The 22,500-nt window shown below is 41.5% G+C and overlaps 1 protein-coding gene across 1 annotated transcript in view; it reads right to left on the bottom strand.

The window, feature by feature from the left end:
- CDKL1 (cyclin-dependent kinase-like 1 (CDC2-related kinase)) overlaps positions 1-15,433 on the bottom strand; it is a 45,206-nt gene extending 29,773 nt beyond the window's left edge. Inside the window, exons 1-2 of the mRNA XM_012724419.1 lie at positions 15,350-15,433; positions 14,485-14,773 (exon numbers count right to left, since the gene is read on the bottom strand). Coding sequence (XP_012579873.1) covers positions 14,485-14,652 — 168 coding nt within the window. The 5' untranslated portion in view covers positions 14,653-14,773; positions 15,350-15,433. The remainder of the gene's footprint in view (positions 1-14,484; positions 14,774-15,349) is intronic.
- Between the last annotated feature and the right edge of the window lie 7,067 nt (positions 15,434-22,500).

Here is a 22,500-nt window from a genome sequence, read left to right as displayed (position 1 = left end):
GCCATGTGGATCTCCTCCAGGGCAGACTGGGATCGAACTCAGTGGGAAATGGCTTAAGCTTCTTTGTGCTGTGCTTTAACCCGCTGCGCCACCAGGGAGGGCCCTGCAGGGTATACTTTTAAGTAATATGTAGATTTTCTCCTATTTTCTCCATCTTTGGTTGTTATAAATACAGTTTTGATATACTATTTACTAGCTAGTAGTCCTTAATTTTCTGTGGTTGTTTTTTGTTTTTTGTTTTTTGTTTTTTTTTAAGATTTATTTATCTATTCATACAAGAGCTAGGTTGCAGGCCAGAGGTGCAAGAGGTAGGGTTGAGAGTATTCACCAGAGTAGGGAGCAGAACAGGTGGATCTACTGAAATACACTGCTGAGGGGAGCAGCGGTTGAGACAGGAGAGGACTGCTGGCCATGTGGGTCAGCTCCCTGGCCAGGGATTGATCAAGCTTGTGCTGTAGTGGCTGAGTCGCATAGTGGCTGAGACTTAATTCCCTGAGCCACCAGAGTGGACTGTGGCCCTTAATTTCCAATTATTTAGTTAACTTCTCCAGATCTTGGTTTTTCACCCATAGCGTAGGAAGCTCTAGGATTGCTATGACAGCTTATTTCATGTAAATCACACATACAGTGTCAGGTACATGAAGGTTAATGGTTAAAATCACTATTTGGATTTCAACCTATTTTTATTTTTATTTCGGATAGTTTTCTCTATTCATTCAACAGTTGTTCATTTACTTTAATATGTATTTTCTCTATTTATTTTATTCAACAACTGTTTATTTAACTTTATTTGCATAAGGTGTTGGATTAGTCCTAAGAATAGAAAGACAAATAAAGCAAGCACTGTCCTTCTCCTCATAAAGCTTACATCCTAGGAAGGGAGACAGATATTTTAACAAGCATTTACAGATATGCTAAATGTTATAAAAAGCAAGATAAAGTGACCTGGTTTGAGGATTGTGGGTGGTGCAGGGAAGATGCCCTTGAGAAAATCAGCTGAGAAACACCTAGATCCCCAGAAACAGAGCTCTATGTCTTTAAATAGAGATTGTGCCCCTCCCTCCAAAGGCAGGCAAACTTACAGCTCTTCCAGGAGCAGAGAACAGTTTTCTCCACACTACAGTGAACTTTGCAACACATACAGACAACTAAGGTCTGTGATGTGTATTGTCAGATGGTCCCCTGGGAGAGCCTGCCACCAGCAACACAGGAAAATGTCATATGGCTTATAAACCACTGGTCTGTCTCACCCAGCCCCCTCCGTGAGATAATTTGTATATTATTGAAAATGGCCAATAACTTCTCAACATATTTTCAGAAAATTTTTAATTTAGAAAAATCAATCACTAAGACTAAATTCTAATTCAGACCTACATGCATCAATTAGACTTTTTAAAAAAAGATTTATTATTTATTCGTACAAGAACTGGGTTACAAACTAGAGATGGTGGTGTGGGTAAGAGGATTCACCAGGACAGAGTGGAGAGCAGAACTGAAATACATTGCCGAGGGCAGCAGTGGGTGAGACAGGAGAGGTCTGCCTCACCATATGGGTCAGCTTCCTGGCGGGGATCAAACTCATGATACAGTGGCTGCTGATAGAATTGAGGCTTAACCCCTGAGCCACCAGGGAGAGCCCTAGACGTGTTTTTAAATAAATTATTAACTCTACAGGTTGTCAGCATAGGGGGTGACCTCGAAGTATTCTAGAGCAGAAGGTATCTAAAACTTTGTTTGGCTGCATTGATTAATTCAACAAAGGTGCACAGAGCACCTGCCCTGTCTCAGGCAACCTTCTAGGTCCTGGAGGCACGAAGATTCAAGCATTAAACAAAGAAGTGTCAGGAAGAGCCTTCCACACACACAATGATCAGGCTGCCTGAGAGAACTGTCCCTGAAGAAGTGATGGCTGGGCTGAGACCTGGAGCAGGAGGAAGTCTGACTAGACCAAGGCAGAGGTGGTGGTAACAGCATGGCAGCTTCCACCAGAGAGACTGGCTCTGAGACTGAAAGAATCCTAGGCCACTGGAGGAACTGAAAGCAGCATGCTTAGGACTACACACATGGAATTGTGTCCAAGTGGGTCTTGCAGATCATTTTAAGAAATTTATACTTATCCTAAATATGATAGGAGGTTATGGAAGGAATTTTAGCAAGATGTGATGGGGTAGCATTTGGGTGTTTAAGAGCTTACTATGATGGTAAGAAACAGAACTGTGAGGAGGGGCGGGGGGCCTTCTGAAGAAATGACCTGTGAGGAGCCTGTTGATAACAGAGATGGCAGCAGCCAGGAAAAGGGGGGTGGGTACTGGGAGGAGGTGGGTTGCAGATGGCAAGACAGGCAGTGTTTGAGACATACTTTCTTTTAGAATCATTAGGATATGGAGATAGACTGGGAGTGAGGGGTGAGTAGAGGGAGGTTCCAAGAATGACCAGAGATTGTACAACAGGGCAGAAATGGTGCCATCACCATTTCACCATTTCTCACCAAGAGAAGGATTTTTTTTTTTTTTAGGAAAAAATGACTGGTTTTGTCAGATTAAGTTGGTGGGGACTCTGAAATATCAAAGTAGATTTGTTTGATTAGCTGGCGTTTGAACGGGAGATAAAAGCAGGGGATCCACAGGGGTGTAAGCGCAGCGCTAGACAAATACAACTGTCCAGGAAGACAGAGCAAGAAGCCAAGAGGCCCCAGGAACCCAGCACCCCTTGTACGGTGGATGTGGTGGATGCTGAGGAAGTGGAGAAGGATAAAGGCAAGAAGGTCCCCCAAGATAAGAAAGAAGATAGCAGCTCATGACACCAAGGGTGAGGGTAGCGGAGGAGGAAGTGGAAACAGATGTACTGAAAACCAAGTGAGAGAAACCTGGCCCAGGGGGATGAGGTGGCTGATGGTGCTGTCAGTGTGTTGGTAAGCCAGGCCCAGCTCTTACACACTTAGCATCGTAAATAAACTTCATCTTCTCTTTTGATTCTCCTGCCCAAGGGACAGAACTCTGAGGGGCATCTCTGGTCCTGAAACCAGTTTATAACAGCAACCTGGAAGTCTCAGTCATAGCCCCCAGACTGTGACGACTTGCAGTCATGAGGCATGGCTGCTCGCTTCAGTGCAGGGTCCCTCGGGGATTTGCAGACGCCTTAGATAGGAAGAGCCAAGCAACAGGATGGACATTTGTGGTTCGGTCACATGTGATCTTCACAGGAGAGACAAAAACATCATATATACATAACAAAGATGTAATTCAGCGTTCATTTAACTATAATTCTAGTTACCAGGATGCTCTTAAGAACAGCAGAGCCGGCAACTTCTGGCCTGCAGTCTCAATGGCATCATGAGTCAGGGCTGAAAAGTAGCTGTTTGCTTTAGATAAGGCCCCTGTGCTTTAGTTCACCTCAGTCCCCACCACACCTATCATCACTGACACCAAAGCCAAGAGAAGCTGCCCTTTATCATCACTCTTGCGTTAATTCTCTTATACTAGGGTTAAAGCAAGATATTTAATTTATCCATGTTTCTGTTAAATATAAAAGCAATAGACACAATTGCACATTTTAAGATAAATTAAGTAAAGTGTACTTAATTGTGGAAGTGACTCATTTCTCTCACATCTGCCTGGCCCCTGTAGGTATGACTTTGTGACCTCAGCTTTAAATGCTTCTAGATTAGCCAGTGTCCAGACCATTACATCTGTGATCTCTTGTATCCCACCACTGCCAAGGATATTCTGGGCTATATTCTTGTGGGAAGAGTGGAGGCTATTTATCCTGTTTGTGTTTTAGAGAAAATCAACAAACCATTTTTTCAGTGATGACATCCTGTTTTGTTTTTTTTTTTTTTTTCAAAAACATTCTTCTCCCACAACTATGGTCAATAACAAAAGAACAGAAATTAAAGCTTAGAGCAGGGGAATTGTCCTAGAAAAGAGTTTTGTTTTGTTTTGTTTACAAGCTTTCACAATTTTTGCACTTCACATTCAATCTCTGTTACATAAATATCATTGTTAGGACTCTTTTGTCCATTAACATTCATGTAGAATGGAGAAAAGTGATCACCCATCTTTATCGTAATTATTCTTCAGTATTCCCAAGGATCTCTATACTATTACCTCCATATTATCAGCATATTATTACACTCTCAAGGGTATGAGATAGAGCAAGATTAGAGCTTGTCCAAACTAAGGAACAGCAGTATCCAATTTTATTTTTGATTCAGAAATAAGTCTAAATTTTCCTTACTTAGACTTTCTTTTTTACCCATCTTTTTTTTGCTTTCTTTTTTAAAGGTCTAAATTTTTCCTTAACCCCATTCAAGGACTTTGAAATGATAGGTGATGAAAAGATACACTGAAGCATTCATATAATTCTAAAAGTAATATGTAGATGCAATGCAATTCCAGTGAGGATCTAAAAGGGTTATTTTTAGAAGGTGATAAAACAACTTTTAAGTTCAGAACTATAACTCTTTTAAAATTACCAACAGGTGAGACCTTTCTGGTGGTGTAAAGCATTAAAGCACAGCACTATGAAGCTGGCTGCAGCTGCTTCAGCATGAGTTCAATCCCCAGCCAGGGAGGTGACCCACATGGCGCAGCAGACTTCTGTCACACCCGCTGCTCCCCTCAGCACTGTATTTTGTCAGTCTGCCTCTGGTGAATCCTCTCAGTGCCCCTGCCTCTGGCCTGAACCCCAGTTCTGTATGCATAAATAAATCTTTAAAAATAAATAAATAAAATTACCAAGGGGTAACTTGTTTTATCAAATGGAAAACCTTTCAGCAAAGCATCTGTAATCATCAACATCACCAGTGTCATCACAATTACTACCAGTAGAGCAAGAGGATATTGACAAAGACATGAAAAGCAGAGGCAGTATGGAGCCTAGATTACCTCTCAATAGTTAAGGGACAGGGTTTGAACTGCACTGATACACTGAAACCAAAATGCCATCGTGGCCCCAGTTTAGAGGAATGCTTGCCAGTGGGCCTTGTGGTTATTTCCTTCACTCCCATATACATAATTAGGGTGGTTGCACTTGGCCGCTGACAAACCCTAACATTGGTTTCATACCAGTGGAGCATGAGCTAATTGGCAGAAAGGCTAACGAGAAGCCCATGAATTAATGCTCTCATACCACCACCACCATGACTGCTAGGTAATAAATCAGCAACAAGACCACATTCCAGAAGTAACTGCTGAGGTAAGCACCACCGTCAAAAATTTGAAAGATCAGGGATGGTGGCCCCCATCACAGCCCTACTCACTTCATCTAGTAGACTACTAGAAACTCAGCCAAATCATAGCTCCACCCACAGCTGCAGGGCCACATGCGGCATCTCTCCTGCAACAAGAAAACACTGGCATGAAATTATTGATCTGGTTAAATGTATTCTTTCTAATCGGGATTCCTCTCAAGACGCAGCACAGGCTAAGGATGAACACAGGGGATGCTTTCTTAGCTAATAAAGTGTTTGAAAAGTACTAGGAAATAAGTAATAGGATAGGTCTGATGGATATGAACATTAACAGATGTAGCCAAAAATTAATACAGCACCATGAAGATAGTTACAAAGCAAAATTGTTTGTTTTTAATGTATGAATGATAACATCAGTTAGTTTCGAAACTCTCGCCTTTCATTAATATAAACGAAAGGTGGCATTCAAAAATTTGATAACCAGTTTATTTTATCCAACAGTATTTTCACAAGAGCTCTTTAAAAGTTAATAAGTGATAAAGAAGGTTAATAACAAACAAGAAAATATGCCTGCTGCAAGCAACTTTGTGGCCTAAAAGACAACCTTGCCAAATAAAAGGGCAAATTAAAACATTAAAAAATAATAAGTGAAAGACGTAAGCTTGGTGCATTAAATTTTTTTTGCTTTCCATATGAAAAGCACAAATATTTAATGTAGTTTGACTGTTTCATAGCAACTATGTAAGTTGTCTACCTGCACATTTTATTTGCTGGAAATAAAAATAATTCCACTGGCCAAAGACAATAGCACAATTGCATTTTTTTATCACAGCATATTATAAAGTCATTTATTCTGTGTCTTCCTGCTCTGACAATTTTATTTTCTAGAATCTTAGGTGCAAGGCAGCTTATATGTAGGAGTACTTAGGGCTCTGCTCACTGGTGGTACGTACTTAATCTCCATACAACTTGGTGTTTTCAAGAAGGTAACCAGCCACTTGGTTGCTTTCTGCTTTTGTCCTTGAATTATTTGCCAGGCAGTTTTATAACTTAGGCATTTACTACACAGCAGGAATACAATCTTTCTAGATAAACACATTGTAAACTAAGCCCCCCCCCCAAAGTCTAATAAACAAACAAAACAGTGTGTTACTATTTGCATTTAGTATGTTATCTTGTAAAAATAAATTAAACAGGTCTCCACTTGTTGAACAAATAGGGAAAGAGGACAAGAGGATTTGTTCGGTTTCTTTCATTGTGGGTAATGAATAACCTGCTTTGTCTCCCATGACATCGACAACCAGTTTCCATAAACGTCCAACATGTATCTGTATGTTAGTGATGACCATGGAGGGGCCAGACCTGCCAGCCTCTCATCATTATATTTGCATAAATGCGCCAGATAATACAAAAGCCCAAACTGAGCCAGGGGCCAACCATTGCCACATTGTGTTTTGTTTGGCATGAGAGGTGTTTTCAAATATTTTGAGTGGCTGCTTTGGTGGGCATGGGTGGTAATAACACCTGAACACGCTAGACCCTATACCTCTAAAATGTGAAGAATGACATAAACCAAAGTTATCTCAAGAAAAGTAAATAGATTCTAATCACCTGTCAACATTTTAAAGTCAAATTTTATTCTACTAGAAGGAAACAGAGCTCCTTGGAGAAAGGGTTGCTTACAGAGCTGGGCAGGATGCACCTGGGCTCCTGTCATGCCCACCACGAAGGGCATTCAAGAGTGTCAGGTTATTTGTCAGGACAAAGGTGCTGGGTTCAAGAAGCCCCATGTGGCTAAACACATGATAGTTGAAGCACAAAAGAATAATGACAGTATGGCCTGTAACATAATGAATTTTTAAATTCAGGAGTTTTAGGTATCTACCCAAAAGATACAAAAACACTGATTCAAAAAGACACCCCCATGTTTATTGCTGCTTTATTTATAATAGGAAAGACATGGAATCAACCCAAATGCTCAAAAGTAGATGACTGGATTAAAAAGATGTAGTACATAGACAAAATGGAATCTTACTCAGCAATCAAAAAAGATAAATCATGTCTTTTGCAGCAACATGGATGGAGCAGGAAGGGACCGTGCTTAGTGAAATAAGCCAGAAAGAAAAAGAAAAATACTGGATGGTTTCACTCAAAGCAGGAGCATAAAGGACCAGTTGAGGGGGGTGGTCAGAAATAATAATGAATAACTATATACCAGAAACATTTTATGGGGGTGCAGTAGGGAATGAGATAAAAAATGAGGGGAAGGAAGTGCACTGGACTATGGTGATGGCACACGGGTGATTTGATGATGGGAAGCCAATGGGGATTACAACTGAGATGGAAAAAGGCACAAGATGATGTAAAAATAAACTATTATTTAAAAAAAATAATCCAGGAGTTTACAGAGAGCAAAAAGCAGACTTATGAGGTGGGCAATTTGAAGCAGAGTTCTTTTTTTTTTTAACAGAAAAATCATAACAAATGAATGTGGAAAGATCATTGAAAGTCACCATTTTATAATACCAATAGAATTGATCCTGTAAGGATCACTGGATCAAAGATACTAGAAAGCAAGGAAGTTACGCAGTCTCAAACTATCACCCACAGATTATTAGTTAGTTGATAAAGAGGAATCTATCTTAACCAAGAGATTACAACTGAGAGAATCAATTATGGAAATGCTGACATCATGTATTTTCTGAGAATGAGTGTGAGGGACACAGCACCACTATGTCATGTACTTGCTGAAAATATTTACTGTGCATCAAACCTTGTGGAAATAGCTAGACATTCTATATTGAGGCACATTCTGCAAAAATTGGACTGGCATTCTTGAATTCCTTAAGATGTCATGGAAACCATGCTGTGGTTCCACAGAAGAATGTCTTTGTTCATGCTGCATGCTTAGGGAAATGGTTCAGTCAACGGAGTGTGTGTGTGTGTGTGCGCGTGTGTGCGCATGTGCATGTGTGTGCGCGCGTGTGTGTGTGTTGGTGTGTGTGTGATGGAGAGAAGGGAGCCAGCTTCTAACAACCCATTCATGCATCTAGTTAAGGGTCTACAAGCATTCATTGTATTATTTTTCTACTTTTATATATATTGAAATTGCCTTCAAAACAAAAAGTTTTGGATAGAATGGCAGCAGATTTTGCGTGAAATTCTGATTTCTGACTTTAAGAAAACAAGAAGACTGAAACCGCAGCACTTGGGACCTGCAACCTGTGTAACGGAGCCACCACTACCCACTCTCCCCTCCCTTCTTGTGTACAGTCAGCCAGTTTCCCTCATTCACATTCACGTTATTGTACCATCAGGGTGACGCTCCCAAACCTCTGAGCTTGTGATCTCATAGAGACCATAACAGAGAATGCTGAACACATCTAAAATAAGTTCTACAAATGTGTTACTAATCCATTTCAATAAATCAAACAATTTGAGGAGAAGGTACCTAGAAAAACCACCAATCAGTAACAACAGAACTAAATTCTTAAAGAGGTCATAGGATTTCCCACTGAGATATTTACTGAGTGGGGACTATCATTCAGCTATTCCTGGGAAAATATTCCCTCAGCTAAGATGGGGGGGGGGAGCAGAAGCCTCTACAAACCACGAGCTCTTGAGATTGAATGCTAGCAGGGGATTTATTTGGTACTTTGGCAGCACTTGGTGGGATGCCCCAGACAGGAGCGCAGGTGGGTAAGCACTGAGTAAATGCTTTGATGGTCATACCTCCACAGCCTGGAACCACCCCAGGATGCTAGTCTTCCCAGGAGTATTTCTGATCTGATATTTTAAAGCAGTGAACTACTTAGGGGAGCCCCTGTGTGTGCTTCACCTCCAGCGTCCTGTTGGCCAAATATAAATGCCCCTTGCCGCCCTCCCATCTATGCATTTCTCACTCCAGCCCCACTGCTCTTTCCGATGCTCCGCTCTCCTGCCTGGGCTTCCTTAAGGCTGCTTGTCAGCTGTTGGGTATTTAGCCCAGCAGCACTCTGCTCCCTCAGCAGTCAGCGCCAAACAGCGATGTAAATCATGGGGATAAGGTGGGCCCAGTTCCAGGAGGCATTAGAGCCTGTCCAAGGTCACCCAGCAATTTGGAGCTGGCCCAGAAACTGGAGTTCCTAACTGTGGCTCCTATGTCTGAGCAGTCACAGCTCCTCTGGAAGGTGGTGGAAAGTGAGGAGACAGTCGGAGGAGAGGGTGTTCTGAGTGTTCTGTAGGTTACTACTGTTCACGACTATTAAAGGCAAATGACAGCATGTTTCTGGCACACACTCACCTCCTTATTCCCATGGCCTTTCTTTCAGATTTGTCCCCAAAGGAGTCTTTTTACACATTTTTTCCTAATCACTTTCCAATGATATTTTAACACCATAAGTGAACTCATAGATATCTTTATCTATGTACCATCTGTACATCTATGTAATAAAAAAGTTTGACTTTTTTGCACCCCTACTCCCAGAACCAATTTTCACCCTCTTGGGGGAGGGGGTGACAACCATTCCTATTAAGGTTACATATAATAACGTTTTAAATGGACATTTCCCCCCAATGCTCATCCTCACTTTTGTGGGTAGCTAGTCATATCTTTTTGCCTTCTAGAATAATCTATGAGGTATGGAATAAAAGATGGAAAGAGCAACTTTTCCAGCAAGAAACTGAACCCAAACTGCAGCCATGAGTGTCATGTCAGAGCCCTGCTGGAGAAAGGTCAGGACAAATTCTGAGAACCAGTCACTGGGAAACTTTAGGGTGTGGTGTTTGGTGTAACGTGATGGTTCTAATGTGTGGGAGCAGCAGGCTTGGACTTGGGGACACACAGAACTGTGAGTGCATGCAGCTTACTAACTAGGAGGCCTTAGCAAATCATTAACCATCTTGAATCCATTTGTAAAATGGGATATCAGCACCTCCCTTTTAATGTTGCTGTATATGAAATCTGTACATTCTATGTAACTCTACATGCACTTGCTCAAGTCTACTGGGCCACCCAATAACAATATGTGAGCCCTTCTTGTTTGTCACTTTTGTTTTTTTTTTTTGCATCTGGATGGAGGGTTGCCCACACAATGTCCTGGCTGCTGTTGTCAGCCCTGACATTGGTCTGAGCTACTCTAAGGTCACTGTATCATCTGCCATTCCACTGAAGATTGGCCAGGGACCCTCATAGTGGGCACCCCAGGCCCTTTACATTTAATTCCTCTGGGAGCTTCCACTCTTTCCACCACTACTGGCTGAAATTCTTTACACCCCCTTTCAATAGTTCTACCATTTTCATTCCACAAAGAGAAGGTTTGGCACCATAGAGGCTTGGGACTTCAGTAATAAAATTGTTGATTGGTAGGCTGGTGTTTGCTTTGAACTACATAGTCCTTTTCTTGTCAGACACACAAATATTTACTAAGGGCAAAGTTTGTTCAACCACAGCCACCTGTTTTATGCAGAACAAGTACCCAAAGTACCCACCTCCCGTTAGGAGGCCATGATTCCAACCCATCATGCCAGATTTTTGGATTGAAGATAGTTTTTTCCCCAAAGAACTTGACTTTCTCTGTAATCTGACTTCTGTCATGATTACCCTATTTACAACTAGGTTATGGAACAGGGCTGAATTCATTCCCTTAGATGTTATGGGTCAAATTAGGAGTTGTTGTACATCCTGGAAGAAGTGCTACATCCACAGCTTGGAAATAGCTGTGGATCCTGTTACATAAAGTTTGAGAATAGTGTATGTAAAGATATAGCCACATTCCAATAAAATTGGAACATTCCAATAAAAAGATCATGAATTGGTCTTTTATTATATTATTATAGTTACTTCTAGTCATGACCCATGTTAGTAACTCAAGGCTATGTCTCCAACAATCTTCTTCCTCCAAAAACATTGTTTTCCCTCTATTGAATAGGTATCATTGATCTACAAATATGCTTACTTTACCATATTAAAAATAACAACAATGGGCCCTCCCGGTGGTGCAGCGGGTTAAAGCACAGCACTAAGAAGTTAAAGCCACTTCAGTATGAGTTTGATCCCCAGCCCCGGAGGTGACCCACATGGCATGGCAGACCTCTTCTGACCCTCCCGCTGCTCCCCTCAGCAGTGTACTTTGTCAGCTTGCCTGTTCTGCTCCCCACTCTGTCTCTGGTGAATCCTCTCACCACCCCGAGCCTCTGGCCTGTACCCCAGTTCTGAATGCATAAATAAACATACCTTTAAAAATAATAATAACAATTGTGAAGAAAACTCTTTCCCTCTCACCATTCTAAATGCCTTCTACCTATTTCTCAACTTCCTTTTATAATAAAGATCCTCAAAAGAGTTGCCTATGTCACTCTGTTTCTGTTATCTCTTGAATTCTCTCTGATCAAGGTATTATTCCTATCATTCCATCAAAACAATGCTTGTAAGATTTTAAATGACCCTCATATTTTCAAGGCTAATGACCTTTGACGCCATTGAACAGCCCCTCAATCTTTCTCTTTTTTGGTATGATTCATTCTCTTTCTCTCTCTCTCTCACATTGGCTTCTTTGCTAAGCCTTTTAAGAACATTGCTCTTGGGAATTTCCGTTCTTGGCCTCCCTTAATGATTCCTCCTGATCTTCCTGACTTCCAAATTCTGAAGCGTCAGGGCAAGGCTCAGTCTTTGTACCTGCCTCTCCATTCCTCATCATGACCTGTTGTCGTGGTTATGTAGATATTTCTCAACTTTATGTCTCCAACCTAGTTTCACCTGAATGCCAGATTTGTATATTTCATTGGCCACTTTATTTATATCCTGGGTGGATTGATCTCTCAAATCCACATAATCTGAACAGAACTCTTGATTCTTTTTCTCCTCAAATTTGCATCTCCCTACATCTCCCTATTACAATAAAAAAATCTCTTTTCATTCTTCCAGTTACTGAGGTCAGGAACTTTTTACTTGTTTTTGATTTCTCATCTAACCACCGGATACCTTGGTGCTCTCCTCCGTCTAGAATCTGACTACTCTGACCCAAATCCAATCACCTGAATTATTCCAACATTTTTCTAACTGATCATCCTGCTAATTTGTGAAGTCAGAGCAAGCAGCAGCTTGGGGAATTCTCCTAAAATGTAAGACATATAGGGCATCTCTCTGCTCTAAATCCTCTAATGGTTTCCTTCTCATCCAAAATAAAGTACATAGTCCCCACTATGGTCCATGAGACCCTTGGACATGACCCCTCACCTCTGTAATGTCCTCTCTATTACCCTCATCCTCACTTACTTTGCTCCAGATGATCACCTTGCTCCTCCTACGACATACCAGGACCAGAACACACCCAGAAGCAACCTTTGATCTTTCCTCGAGATCCTTCTGCTTACTCTGCCCCACCCTGGCAGTCCACCCCCCCAGAACACCTTCTTCCTTAGCTGCAGCCATCATCCCTTACTTTTCCTTCTTGTCTTTATTTTTTCACAGTGGGAGTGTGAGTTTGAAAAATGGAAGGATAGTTGCTTTGAGCTCAGATATTGCATCATAATTTTATTACTGCCACTAAAATGGCACTTCTTTGCTCTTAAAGTAGAACATGAACTGACTGACTTTAACTGGAATAACTTTTTTTTAAAGCTTAGTTATGTAACCAGGAAAAATATGATTCAAAATAAAAATACTACAAAGTGGTTTGCACCATTATGGAAAGCTGTGTGGTGATTCCTCAAATTAGTCATATGAAGCTACCATATGATCCAGTGATTCTACTCCTAGGAAACTACCCAAAGGATGCAAAAATATTTGAAGGGAAAATTTCACTCCTATACTTATTGTAGCACCATTTATAATAGCTAAGACATGGAAAAAACCTAAATGCCTAAAAACAGATGAATCAATCAAGTAGATGTGGAATAGATACTATTCAGCAATCAAAAAAGATAAACTCATGCCATTCACAGCAACATGGATGAAACTAGAAGGAATTATAAGAGAGATAAGTAAGAAGGAAAAAGAAAAATGTGAGATGTGAGAGGAGAAATGTAGGTAATCTAAATAGAGGCTAAGAAAAAAGATGAAACTTGCAGGCATAGAGCAGAGAAGGGGGAAGAAGATGAGTCAAAATAAGGGAGAGAAGAGCACAATGGACCATGGTGGTGGATCACAGGCACTGTGGTAATGCGAGGTTTATGGGGACTACACACCAGCAATCAGCTATTGTACAAAAATAAACAACACTGTAGTAAAATAAAAATTAACCAAGTAATTATATTTTTTAAAAGATGGTTTGCAGTAGGACGTCTTGGTAAAGAAAGATTATATTTAGTCTAGGAAACAATTCACTAATACAGATACTGAATTTGTATCATCAAGCTGTCAAATGTCACAAAAATGTCCCAAATGTCACAAAAGAAAGCTTGTGTTGTTTCAAATTTTTAGAAAAAAAAAAGTATTTTCTAAAAATATTTGCAAAATAAGTTTCTTGATAATAGTTATTATCTTCAGGAGCATTCAGTAATGGACAGTTACAAGTTCACACCAAGAATGGGAAGCACTGAAATTATCATTGCTTACTTTTTTGTAGTCATATAGTCAATTATCTACATCAGAACACAGAGGTCCTCTTTGAAACAAAGCTAACTCCCACCTATTCATTACATGTCATATTCTAATGGCAACTTTGGTTTTCACCTTCAAAGAAATTCTGAAAATAAACCTTTTTTCCAAGTAAAAATATTTTCTGTTTGCCATAAACAATTAGTCCTCGCTCTAACACCATGGTCTCTTATGTTAACTTCTAGACTTTTTAAGGGAACATCCTCAGTCTTTAAAAAAAATTTTTTTTTCCTCTGAGACAGGGTATTATGATGCTCAGCAGTGAGAAAGATAAGGAGTAATGAAAACCTTTCATTTTCCTAGCAATCTGAAAACAGGTGAACGAACGAGTAATTTTCTTAATGGATTGAGAACATGAACAAAAGATAGTTCTGAAGTTTAAAAAATCATAAATGCTAGCAAAGTTGCATTGTGTTAAGTTTTTGTACCATCATAATTGGTGACTCTTGAAGAATCAGATCTCCAGGTGACCTGGGAGAAAATTAGATAGCTCACAGAATCTCTGAAAGTGAATACCACCTTTCCCTGCATTTCTGTCTTTGCTTTCTAATTCATCAAATAACTGGTGGCCTGCGCAGGGACATCCAGTTTGTGTCACTGAAAATAAAAGTCCTGTGTGTCAAAGATGTAACCACATCTCAAGGCATTTTTTAAACATAACACAACGCACTTTAATTTTTAAGCCCCTGCAAATTCATCTTAATGAATTAGTTACCTTGAGCATGCGAATTTCCCGAAGGGCAATTTTCTTTATGACAGGGTCATCTTCTGATTCCAGAAACCTCTTGATGGCCACCATTTGACCTGTGTCCCTGTTTCTGCATTTGAAAACAACTCCGTAGGATCCTTCACCAATTTTCCCAATTTTTTCATACTTCTCCATCACAAAGGGCTAAGAAGTTTTCTTAAAATGGATCTTCACATAGTTTGTAAATGTGGATTATAAAGTATTGACGTAAACAGACAGCACGAGGACCTTTCAACGATGGGTCTTAGTCAACGACCTGGAACAGAACAAAGGCACCTGTTACAGAATTAGGAGTTGACACACGTCCTGGGAAGGCTGGTCCCGAATCGACGGCAACGCGATCCAGCTGCCTTAGGTAACCCCATTTTGATAGTTCAAATGTAACCCGTCCGCCTAAAACGAACTGAGTTGTAAGACAATCTATCTTTTTAATGTTATAGTTCATCCGATCCAAGACACATGAGCTGGCTGGAGGACCGGGAGGGCTAAGGGCTTCCCCGGTTCTAATTTCGGGTCTCGTTTCCGCAAGAGGACACCGCCCGACTCCCCGCGGGGGCGGCGGCGAGGCATGGAAGGGACAGCTCGGCTCCGCGAGGCGCCAGCCCCGCGCCGGTGCCACCAGCTCAGGGGCACAGGCCCGCGTGGCCCCGAGCCCGAGGGGCCACCTCCTCCACCCCGCTGCGCAGTCGCCGCAAAAGGCACACAGCGCAGCCTCTAGCCCCCCGAACTTCTGCCCCGCTCCTCGACCGGCGTAGCACAACCCCGAGGGGCGCCACGTGGAGACTGGGCCTGCTGGACCCGAGCCCGCGCCTCCATCCCGCCGGGGACTCACGGCGTGGCGGCGGCTGGGCCTGGTCTGGCTCCCGCCTCGCCGACTTTCGCCAGCCTCTTCTCGCCGCCGGCCAGGCCAGCGATCCCTATGGGAACCGGCCCCAGCTCCCGCGGACTGGGCGGAGCCGCGGCGCCCCAGCTCCTCTCCGGGAGCCCCGCGCGGTCCTGGCTGCGGGGAAAGGCCCCGCGGGGCGGCCCTCGGGCCTAGGAGGAGCGGTTCCGATCCTGGGCCTGGGTCCCTGCACGTCCCCCTGCCGGAAGAGGGGGCCTGCAAGATCGCAAATTCCTGCAGTTCAGGAAGAACACGCAGCCAAAAAAGCCTGGGGGGAAGATGCAGGCCCTACGAAGACCCCTCCTCACTCGCCCTCCCCCACTCTGGGAACCTCAAAGGGATTAGTGGCCCAGCACTTTACATAACTGTGATTACTCCCCTGTGCCTCCCCGCCTCCACTAATATGCAAACCCCCTTAAAGGCAGCTTCTGAGTCCTGATCAGTGCTTGCTCTAGCATCCAGTCGATGGATGAAGGAACGAATGAATGCCAGCAAACAGAGGAAAAGAGGAAGAGGAAGGTTGAAACTGGTTAAAGTGAGCACTTGCCTCCATCAGCGAGGGCCTGGTGTGGGGACCCTCCGGCTCCTTGACTGTTGCTGTCCTGTAGCAGGGAGATGGAAGCTTATAGGACCTGCCTTGTTTTAGTTTCCTTCTTCCCACCCTCTCCTTACTAACTTTTACTCACTCAGGTCTGAGCACAATCACGGGAATTTGAGGGACCTGGGGAAATCAGAGAATAAGGTAATTTGCCACTGGGCAGATTGCCTCAATACTTTATCATCCATCCCATTCTGCATGTCCAACATTGAGCTAGGTGTTTGCAATACCTGAGGAGGGAAGATTAATGTGTTATCTATTAAACTCTGCTGCCAAGCTGCTTACCACTCACTGTAAATCTGGGTAGTGTTCAGGAAGCGACTGCCTTGAAAAGGTAGCATACAAGAAATAAAACATTTTTTTAAAAAACGAAAAAGAAAAGGAAGTACACAGGTGGGCATCCAGGAATGGACTAGAGGTGGTCAGTGAATCTCCCAGAAATTGTTTGCAAATGACATTCACTACTGTTTACTGTTCCTCTAGTTTTGCCTTTCTCGAGCATGATCTCAATAAACTTATATATCAGGTCACCTTTTGAGGCTAAGCTTCATTTAACATAGGCACCTGAGATTCTTCTCCATTGTACTTATTAACAGTTCAGATGTACCATAATGTTCATACATTCCCAGTTGATGAACATTTGGATTGTTTTCAGTTTTTGGTGATTATAAATCAATTCACTGTAAACTTATATGTGTGATCTTTTGCATTTCTCTTGGCAAATAACTTTGGAGTACTTCTGAGTCATATGATAAGTAAATGGTACCGAGTGTGAGTAAATAGCAAAATGTTTTTCAAAGTAACTATACCATTTTATATTCCTGCTTGCAATGCCCTGCATCCTTGTTAGTACTTGTTATGTCAGTTCTTGATTTTAACCATTCTAATAAGTGACTGGAGGTATCTTATGATTTTAATTTGCATTTCTTTAATGACTAATGTTGAGCAGTTTTCAAATGCACTTTTGTCATCTGGACTTTTTTCACTTATACGTTCTGTAAGTGAAGAGGTTTTTTGTAAATTCTGTGGAATTTTCTATGTGGACAGTCATGTCATTTTCAAATAGAAACACTTTTAGTTCTTCCTAACTGGTATGTTTTTTATTTCTTTTTTAAAGATTTATTTGTTTATATATACAGAACTTGGGTACAGGCCAGAGGTTCAGGGGGTGAGAGGATTCACTAGAGATAGAGTAGAAAGCAGAACAGGCAGGTTGACTGAAATATACTGCTGAGGGGAACAACAGGCAGGTCAGGAGAGGTCTGCCATGCCATGTGGGTCACCCCCCCAGCCGGGGATCGAACTTGTGCTGCAGTGGCTGTGATAGCTTCATAGTCCTGTGCTTTATCCCATTGCACCACCAGGAAGGGCCCTGTCTTTTATTTCTTTATCTTGCCTTATTGAACTCTAAGCACCACTTTAAATGCAGCCCAGAAATCTCCATATGTTGTATTTTTATTTTCATGTGGCACAAAAATATTTTCTAATATTCTTGTGACCTCCTATTTGATACTTGGGTTATTTTACAGTGTGATGTTAAATTTCCAATTATTTGGAGACTTCTAGTTAATCCCATTGCTTTCAGAGGGATCCCTTTCTGTGGTTTAATTTATTTGAAGTGTGTTGAGGTTTGTTCTTTGGGCTGGAACATGGTCTATGTTAGTGTTTCTTTTTGACAATTAAAAGAAATATTTTCAACAAGGTGAGAAAGTCACTATGAATTTCTCCAAAACTACTCTGTCTGAAGTTCACATCAGGTTAAAGTTTGTCTAGAAGGTTAACACCACAAGGTTCAGTACCCAAGGAGCCGGAACTCTGTCAAGCCCAATGGTAGTTAAAGTAGGGAGCAAATGTACCAGTTATTTCTACCTAAGTGGGCAGTGAACCAGAAAGCTAGCGTGATTTGCAGATGTGCCACTTACTTTGTTTGGAGGAAGTTACAGCAAAATGTTACAGAACAGCTTTAAAAAGGGAGACAAATAGTTGATGTCACCACTTACCATAATACAGAGAAGATACAGAAGATATTATAGCCTTTAGACTGTCAAATTACAGTCTTTTCAGCTGGTAGGACTGAAAACGGTTTTGATATCAAAGAACTCTAACTCCTGAGAAGGATAGTTAAGAAATGGTCTAATATATGATGTCTTTTACTCAAACAAGTCAAGTGCAAGAATAATGAAGCAATATTTTCATTTTCCACTGACAGTTCTACATAACTGGAGAATGCTTCAGAGTCCCTGGGATAACACAAACAGCAGAGTGGTATTTTAATCACTTTACGGAAACAATAAACATTCACTAGAGTAACATGTAAAGGTTATATAAGAGGAAGAGCCTGGGATTTTCAGTCAGTAGACCAGTATTTCTACCTTCTTAGTAGGGTCTGCTGGTGTGAATGATCATTATAATTGCCTAAGCAACATCAACAATGATGGTTGATGAGTGTTTACTTTGTGGCAGCATGATGAGAATAGTCTTTTATACATGAACCTGTCACTGCAGTCCTAGGAGATGGCATCAAGGCTATCCTGAGGTTTCAGATGAGGAAGATGAATTTTAGAATGGGTAAGCCAGGAACACAAAGCTAGTGAGTTGTGGAGCTGGGCTTAGAACATAGGCAGTCTGACTGTAGAAACTTTGCTCCTAACCATTTTGCTAATACTCCCTTGTGCATAGGAGTTGGCAAGATGTTTGAGGGAACATATAGGCCACTGGAAGTTAACCCAAAGTACAGTGCACAATGTAGCACCTGCCTTAAAAAAAATTTTCAGGAAGGTGAGTTTGTGATAAAATATATAGTAGTCCCTGCCCCAGTTACTGGTACAGAGCTCCTGAAATTCTTGTCATATCCTAAGTGATAAAAGCCCTGGGTGTATCTTTTGTTCTATTTTGGTTACTCACGTTGGGCTCCTAGATGGGGGCTGGTCACCAAAAGAGACTAAGCCCTAGTTAGAAGCTGGGCATTTTCATCCCATTCCTCATTCTCCAAAGAGAAGTAGGGACTGGCATTGGAGTTAATAATTGATGATGCCTAAGTGAGGAAGCAGCCATGAAAATTCCAGTAGTACCAGGATTGTAGAGCTTCCAGGTTGGTGCAAAGGTAGATTTGGTGGGCAGTGGCATGTGTGGAAATAGCATGGCAGCTCTGTGCTCCTTCCCATATATCTTGCTCTATAAGTTACTTCTACCTGAATGTTCATCTGGAGCCTTTTATAATAAGCTGATAAACCAGTAAGTAAAATTTCCCCTGAGTTTTAGCACTGCACTGGCAAATGAATCCAATGCAATGAGGAGGTATGGGAATCTCTGATGTAGACCCTATTGATCACAAATGTAGATGCTACCTACAGCGAGGTCAGAAGCACCTAGACCTGTGAGTAGCACTAGAAGTGTGTGTGTGTGTGTGTGTGTGTGTGTGTGTTGGGGTGGGCTGTCTTGAAGCATTGAAGCAGACGCTATCTCTGGGGAGATAGTATCTGAATTAACTTCAATTCTAGGACACACAATCGGTGTCTAGAGAATTACTTGATTTAAGAAAAAACCTCCACACACAGTCACCAGAAATGTCAGAAGTGTAATGTGTTCTGTGTGAAAATAGAATACAGGAAAGAAACACACAGTAGGGTTTTTCCTGATAGAGGAAAGAAAAGCTAGGTATATCCTTTCCACTGAGTATGTTCATCATGCTTCTCATAGCAGCTGAGTGGCATGTCAGAGTAACGACACCTCATCTGAGTGCTGAACCTGGGGGCGATGCTTGAAGCTTATTTTTGCTTCCAATTATGTTTCCTATAAAGAAAAGGGATTGTGTCACTGTGATCTTATAATGACACGATATAGCCCTGTGAGAAAATAAAATAGTTTAATAATTAATTTCACTTACTTTAAGTAGCTTTAGAAAGGAAATGGTTTCCAGGACACTTAGCGAAAATAATTATTAACTACCAATCAGGGGCAGGTATTTTTCAAACCCAACATATTAATTTTACCTTAGTCCTATGATTGGACTTACTCCTCACTGGCTGGCAGGCATTCTTTTTTTTTTTTTTCAGTAGTTAATTTTTTCCATCATTTTATGCATTTTTCCATCTCAGTTGTAATCCCCTTGGGCTTCCCATCACCAAATCGCCCGTGTGCCATCACCAAAGTCCAGTGCATTTCTCTCCCCCCCACTGTTTTTGATCTCATTCCCCACTCCACTCCCATAAAATGTCTCTGGTATATAACTATTCATTATTATTATTATTATTTTATCACCTCTTCTGTTATACTCCTGCTATGAGTGAAACCATTCGGTATTTTTCCTTTTCTTTCTGTCTTATCTCACTAAGCATGATCTTTTCCAGTTCCATTCATGTTGCTGCAAAAGACATGTGGTTTTTTTTTTTGATTGTTAAGTAATATTCCATTGTGTATATGTACCACATCTTTTTAATCCAGTCATCCACTTTTGGGCATTTGGATTGTTTGCATGTCTTTCTAATTGTAAATAATACAGCAATAAACATGGGGGTACAGGTATCTTTTTGAACCAGTGTTTTTGTGTCTTTTGGGTAGTACCTAGGAGTGGGATTGCTGGGTCATAGGGAAGCTCCATTTTTAGCAGTTTGAGGACTCTCCAAACAGTTTTCCATAGTGGTTGTACTAGTTTGCATTCCCAGTGCAGGAGAGTTCCTTTTTCTCGCCAACATTTGTTGTTGCTAGTTGTTTGAAGATGTGTCATGCTCACTGGGGTGAGGTGGTATCTCATTGTGGTTTTAGTTTGCATCTCCCTTATTACAGTGATGTTAAACATTTTTGTTGGCCATTTGCATTTCTCCTTTGGAGAAGTGTCTTTTTAGCTCTTCTACTGTCTGGCATTCTTAACTACCCCATTTATAAAAGAACATGCTGAGGCCCTGAGATGTTGGTAGGAGCAGACAAGGCCACTCTGTTCTCAGGACTGAAGTCAAGTTTCAAACTCCATGTGTTTCCAAAGACCACAATCTGGTGAAGTGAATTGAGTTATGACAACAAAGAACACCTTGAGAAACTAAAGAAAAGCCAGGTTCTTCCTGAGCAGTCACTGCTGAGCATTATAGGTTTATAATTAACTTTCCCCCTTACCTAGAGATAATAGACTATGTAAATGTTGGATAACTAGCTTAAATAAAAGAATGCTGATTTATCTTTGAGTTTTATGTGGGTCTAGTCAGCAATAAATTATTTTCTTCCCTAGTTAACATAACAATTATTTTGTGTATATCTTTCCTATTAAACACATAATTACATTTATATATGCAGGCATACTTTTAAAAAAATTTATTTATGCACACAAAAACTGGGGAACAGACTAAAGATGCAGGGAGAGAGAGGATCCACCAAAAACAGAGTAGGGAGCAGAACAGGTGGATTGATTGAAATACACTGCTGAGGGGAGCAGCAGATGAGGCAGGAGAGGTCTGCTGCATCATGTGGGTCAGCTCCCTGGCTGGGGTTCGAACTCATGCTACAGATATATTCATAGTGCTGAGACTTAACCCCTTGTGTCACCAGGGAGGCCCTGGCAAACTACTTTTAAAGCACATTTTCTTCTAAATACTTGCTTTGTGAGTCTTTCTTTATTAGCCTCACGATTCTGGTGATCAACTTCAGCAAGTGTGTGTGTGTGAGCTGTGTGTGTATAGGTACACACACATACCACCAAGCAATTCCCACACCAGCTGGCCATGCTAAAATTCATCTGGTTGTGGTAGACTCATTACCTACTGAGAAATATAGCATCAGGTTCCACTGGCTCAGGGCTTAAGCCCACAAGACCGTCCTCTAGCTCTCATACCAATGGAAAGACCAGGTTGTTAGTGTGCCTCTGACCAATTAATTGTCTGTAAACCAGATGTTCCCACAACCCTCTCCTGGGTTGGATTACTTTGCTAGAGAGGCTCACAGAACTCAGTAAACCCATTTACTCATGAAATTACTGACTTATTACAAAGGATACTAAAGGATGCAAATCAACATCTAGATGAGGAGACCCATCTAGGGAGAAGCTAGTGTTATCAAGGAGTTTGAGGCTAGATAGTGGGCTGGCTACAGAAAAGCTCTGTCTCCCCTGCCTGGGAGCTCCCTAGAGTCCTTCCTTTGGGTTTTAGAGGATTCACTACACAGGTTTGAGACATAAAATCATGGCCCAGGGGAACTGACTCAACCTCTAGCCTTTCTTGCCTGCTCTGAAATCAGGGCTTGGGACTTATTCAGAGGCATTTGTTCCCCAGGCAACCAGCCCCATCCTGAGGTGTTTTGCAAAGTCACCCCATTAATATAAACCCAGAGGTGGTGGAGAGGGGCTTGTTACAAATAACATGGCATCCACTTCACCTTCAAAGCTCTGAAATATTTTCAGAATTGAGGACGGACAAGAATATTTAACAAAAAAATGTTTCTATTGCTCTGACCTGCTTTAAAAAATTTCTGAAGGTTTTGGGAATGATGAACCAGTATATATATATATATATATATA

This window comes from Condylura cristata, unplaced genomic scaffold (assembly GCF_000260355.1).
Source record: "Condylura cristata isolate star-nosed mole 26May11 unplaced genomic scaffold, ConCri1.0 scaffold00013, whole genome shotgun sequence".
Taxonomy (NCBI): Eukaryota; Metazoa; Chordata; class Mammalia; order Eulipotyphla; family Talpidae; genus Condylura; species Condylura cristata.
This window is presented reverse-complemented; position numbering and strand designations above follow the sequence as displayed.